The sequence below is a fragment of the Brachypodium distachyon genome, chromosome 1 (assembly GCF_000005505.3).
Source record: "Brachypodium distachyon strain Bd21 chromosome 1, Brachypodium_distachyon_v3.0, whole genome shotgun sequence".
Lineage (NCBI taxonomy): Eukaryota > Viridiplantae > Streptophyta > Magnoliopsida > Poales > Poaceae > Brachypodium > Brachypodium distachyon.
The window spans coordinates 52,212,876-52,217,481 of record NC_016131.3 but is presented as its reverse complement, the minus strand read 5'-3'; the positions used below and the strand labels follow the sequence as shown (position 1 = coordinate 52,217,481).

Here is a 4,606-nt window from a genome sequence, read left to right as displayed (position 1 = left end):
TCACTTCCTAATTGCATTCATTTTTTATGTTTGCTGAAAATTACTTCAGATGGCTTTGATGTAATTATCAAGTTAAAATGGCATCTCATTTTTTGCATGGTGTATTGAATTTAGTAATGAATCTTCTATTGGCAATGTATAAGGTCTTACTTGCAGACATTTCAGATCATAATTGGCTATACCAAGTGATTTTGTTGTAAGTTTGGAATCATCCACAACTTTAGGTGCCAGGCACCTGCCCATTTGGATATAAAAATTTGCTTCTTCACTATTTCTTCACATTTCTTATCTAATCTCTAAGACCGAAGTGACTTTTTGTTACTGGCTCAGGCGCCTTGCTCAGTTTATCACAGTATTGATATATACACACATACTGTGGTCTTGACATGGTTGTGTCTTTTATTGAGATTTTCTAGTCTAGTTGATTCTCCGTGGTGAACTGGTCCTTGACATGTGATGATCATTTCCATTATCCACTTCTCTAGTTATGCTGGCCTAAGCACTCTTGTTGTTTATACATTCGCTGAAGCTGTAATGTTCCTGTATTGTTCTTGTGCATAAGAAAAAGATGAAGTTTCTATATTTTTCTTTTCAGGTGTATTTCTTGAACTAATAGTCTTTTCCCCTCAATTTTCTCCGGGATGACTGTCCGACGCCTGGGCAAGGCGCACGCACCACGCCCTGGTGGTGCTGTCCCGGCTGCTGGTGCTGCTCCTGCTCCTGCTCCTCGCATGTGAGCTGGTCTCTTGTTGTATTTTCAGGACGCATAGATTTTGTGTAAGACCAGTGTTGCTGTAATATTTCTTCCTTCACGTGTGTCCTGTCACTATTATGCCGTCAAATGTAAACCGATTTTCTTTTAGTAATGGATCATCTTGCGTATGAGTTATCATTTTGTCACTAAATTATACATATAGTTACTAAAGCTAAAAAAAAGTATTCGCATGCTTCTGAACCTGGCACATTTCTCTGAGCTGCTCATTCTGTTGACCGAAGTCGACCTAACCAAATTCTAATCTTAGCTAGTGAGACAATGTATAGGCGCTGGTCTATGCGGTCCGAAGTAACAAGGGGTCAAGGGCCAGTTTGTTGAAATAAACTATAAACCATTCCAAATGCCTAAAATAGGCATAATTTCATAGCACATTCAAATTTCCTGTTTTTTTACCAAGATTCAAATTTCCTGTTGGTAGAAAAAAGGCTCAAAAGAGAGGCTTTACGAGCTTCTCCAGCTCCCACCTCTCTCCACATATGCCCACTGCCTCTACGCAGGTACTACTACAACTTTAAATCCGTACCAATTAATAGGGAACGGAGAGAGTATCAATAAGATGACTCGTCGGCATTCTCAGCAGAAACCTCTGTCTCCCACTGGCTGCCCTCTATCTGCCCACGCCTCCTTCTAGCATCGTAACATTGACCCCTTCACGTACAAACAACTTAAGAAACAACTCACTACGTATGATATCTTGAGTGTTGATCCTAGATGACATGGAGTATGCAAGAATCGAAGACTTTTGGACACGCCCTGGAGATTAAGGAAACCTAATTGCATCAGTTCTAAGCTTACTTTTGTCACATTTGGAATTTGCAAAAATGAGCATGGCTCCTGCTCTATATAAGCTTGTCAGCACTTCAAACTTTCGGTCAACAGTTGTACTCAGGCGTGGCATGACCATTTTAACGAAGTTTTCATGGCTCTAATAAGAATAATGCGATGTGAAAAAAAAGTTTCATAGTCTGATCCTAGTTAAAGAAAAATAATTCTAATGCAATCATCAATCAATGTGATGAGCAGTTAAACCCATGGCATATTTTCATGGATACTCTACAACCCCAATACATTATATTCCAAATAAAACAATGGGATAACAATTTTGTGTTAAGAACATGGTGTCTCACAAGCCTCGACACATAGTTCTTTATACATTTCGCTATTGTACACTCTCAACAGGCCTATCATTTGGCTAATACAAGATTAGTCTAGAAAAAAATTACAACTCAATAACAATCGGGGAGTTTGTGAGATCAATGATCTTGGGGCAAATGCTGGCAACTTTGCTGCATTCTCTAGCTAACCGGCTCACTGGTGTAACCAAGTCTACCACATCAATGTCATGGAAGAAATGGATACCATCATCTGAACCCGACTTCAGCACAAGGGACGCTTGTGCTGACACACAATCTACTGATCTTTCTATAAGATCATCGCGGCGTGATCTCCAGGAACATTGAGGTGATGTTCCAGATTTATGCAATTCTGACGTCTCGTGCATCCCCCTCCATTCCATATAACCGAAGTCATCAATGGGGTGGTATTCAATATCACAGCCTGCAATTCTGATTTCTTCTTCCACTGGTTGCGGTTCAGAGGATTCTGAAATTCTTGATCCGACAATTTCTTCTGCTCCACAAACTCCTTTCCATTCCATTGGCGAGTTTGATTCACAGGCATCAAGTGTGGTTTCTAGTTCCACTGGCCGCAAACCATGACCAGAAGAACTGTCACCAACAGGAGCATCATCGATGTCTTGATTCTCCGGAAGCTCCTTGTCTTCCTCGGAGGAACCCTCGTCGTAGCACGGGAGATCCTCCATGGGGCAGACAACAGTCGACATGTGGCTCGGCAGCGCTGGGCAGCCGGCAGTGAACTTGGTGTTCGTGGAGGTGAAGAAGTTCACCGTGAGATTCAAGCTGGGAACATACACAGATCAAAACACGCATTCACATCCCCAATAACCCATGGCTGGATCGAGCAGCAAGATTGCACAGATACAAGAAACTGAGAGCCTGAGAGAGAGGGGCTTACTTCTCCCATGAGGGGAGGTTGAGCATGGTGTAGGCGAGCTTGACCTTGTTGCCGACGCCGCCAAGCGACTTGAAGCCGGCTGCGGCCTTGCGGACGGCGAGCGACTCCGTCGGGTGCTGCCATGCCCATTCGAACTGCACGCCAAGAAACAGATGCGGGCACGTTTAGCAAGAACCAGCGCAGTCGTAACCTATCTATGACGACGATCCATCCAATTGAACGAATCTTGGAAGCGAGATGATGAGATCCAAGAAGGAGATGGGTGGTTACCTGGAGGGCGGCCACGTTGGAGGGGAAGCCGTGGATGCAGAACACCATTTCCCAGGGGCGGCCGCGCTTGGTCCGCCACGCACCGCAGCGGAGCTCGCCGTTGTGCTGCCGGATCCGCCGCCGCGGGTTCACCGTGAACCTGCATCACGCGATAACAGACGGCTCAATCCATCAATCAATCGCGGTGTGCTGTGGAGGTGCAAGAAATTAGAAAAATGGCAGTTTTGACGCGAGAGACGAGATGGATACCCGATGTAGGTGTGGCCCTTGCGGCGCGGGCAGAGGGACCGGAGGAGGTAGCAGCAGAAGAACCCGCCCCCGCCGGCGGCGGCGGCTTTGTCAGGTCCATCTTTACCGTCGCCGGCCACGGCCGCCGCCGCTGCTGCAGGAGGGGCGGCCTTGCGTGACCTCCTCTTCTTGCCGTTGGCCGCCGCGGCCGCCGCCGTTCCCCTTCTCATCTCTGTCTCTCCTTCTGTGATTTGGACGATTTGATTCGACCGTTGGAGCCACCACGGGTAAAGGGGGAGAAGAGAGACGTTAGGAACTGGAAATATTTTGAGAAGCACACGTGTCCCTGCCAACTGGGCCGGGATATGGAAGGCCCATAGAAGCAGACTAGGCCAGGCCGATTTTCCTGCTTACTACTATGGCAAAGGAGTCTCCCTCCGCTTTTAAAAAAAGGCAAAGGAGTCTCTCTCTCTCAAAAAAAGAACCCACCCCTGGAAAAAAGGCAAATTCTCCCGTACCTGTTACTCCAGGAAGGCTATGCGGAGTATTAGAAAAGGGCATTTATGTCTTTTCACATTTTCGCACAAGATAATAAAAAGTTTTTCAACCATCTCTCTCGTTTGCTCGATTCCAGCCCGCCGCTGTCCTCGCCGGAGAGTCGCGCCTGTGCCGGCCGCCCCCTTCTCAACCCGCGGCCGCCGCTTCCATCCTCGCAGCCCGCGCCGGCACTGCCGTCCTTGCCGCGGCTGCCGCCCCGCCATCTCAGCCCGCCACCGCCCCTTAAGCGTGCAGCCGCCGCCGCCTTCCCAGCCCGCGGCCCCCCGCTGTCGTCCTCGCCCCCGGCTGCCGCCCTCTCAGCCTGCCGCCGCTCCCGCCGCCTTCCCCGCCCGCGGTCGTCCTCGCCACGGCTGCCGCCATCTCCGCCCGCCGCTGCCCCTTGCGTCCGCCGCCCGCGCAGCAGCCGCCGCCTTCCCCGCCCGCCGCCGCCGCCCCTTGTGCCCGCGGCCCGCGCCGCCGCCTTGCCAGTCCGCGGCCGCTGCCCTGCGAGCGCGCCGCTCCTCTCATTGAATTATGTTGTTGTCATTCCTTCTAAATACTCCATCCTAATAATCCACATCTCTCAATTGGAGTAGCAGGGAGTATCAACTAATATGAATCGTTGGATCTAAAAAATGAACAGTCTAAATTAATTCTTGGGTACCGTAGAAGAGCTCAAAAAAAAAACTGGTCCCTTTGTTGATTCTTTCATGTTGTGTCCGAAGATTGAAAATCATGGGAAGTGGCATACAACACACATTA

At 48.8% G+C, this 4,606-nt stretch overlaps 1 protein-coding gene across 1 annotated transcript; it reads right to left on the bottom strand.

Moving 5' to 3' along the window:
• Positions 1-1,820: 1,820 nt before the first annotated feature.
• LOC100832723 lies at positions 1,821-4,066 on the bottom strand. The gene is made up of 4 exons (XM_003561235.4): positions 3,329-4,066; positions 3,080-3,218; positions 2,810-2,943; positions 1,821-2,694 (listed from the first exon to the last, which is right to left on the bottom strand). Exons 1-4 carry the CDS (start codon positions 3,535-3,537, stop codon positions 1,995-1,997), a joined length of 1,182 nt encoding a protein of 393 aa, XP_003561283.1. The 5' UTR covers positions 3,538-4,066; the 3' UTR covers positions 1,821-1,994.
• Between the last annotated feature and the right edge of the window lie 540 nt (positions 4,067-4,606).

Bases quoted from the DNA above. Each gene is read 5' to 3' on its own strand.
- LOC100832723 (XM_003561235.4), bottom strand. From the start codon at position 3,537: ATGAGAAGGGGAACGGCGGCGGCCGCGGCGGCCAACGGCAAGAAGAGG. The intron at 3,219-3,328 runs GTATCCATCTCG...CGCGTGATGCAG, and splicing joins AAGGGCCACACCTACATCGG to GTTCACGGTGAACCCGCGGC. The intron at 2,695-2,809 runs GTAAGCCCCTCT...GTATGTTCCCAG, and splicing joins AACCTCCCCTCATGGGAGAA to CTTGAATCTCACGGTGAACT.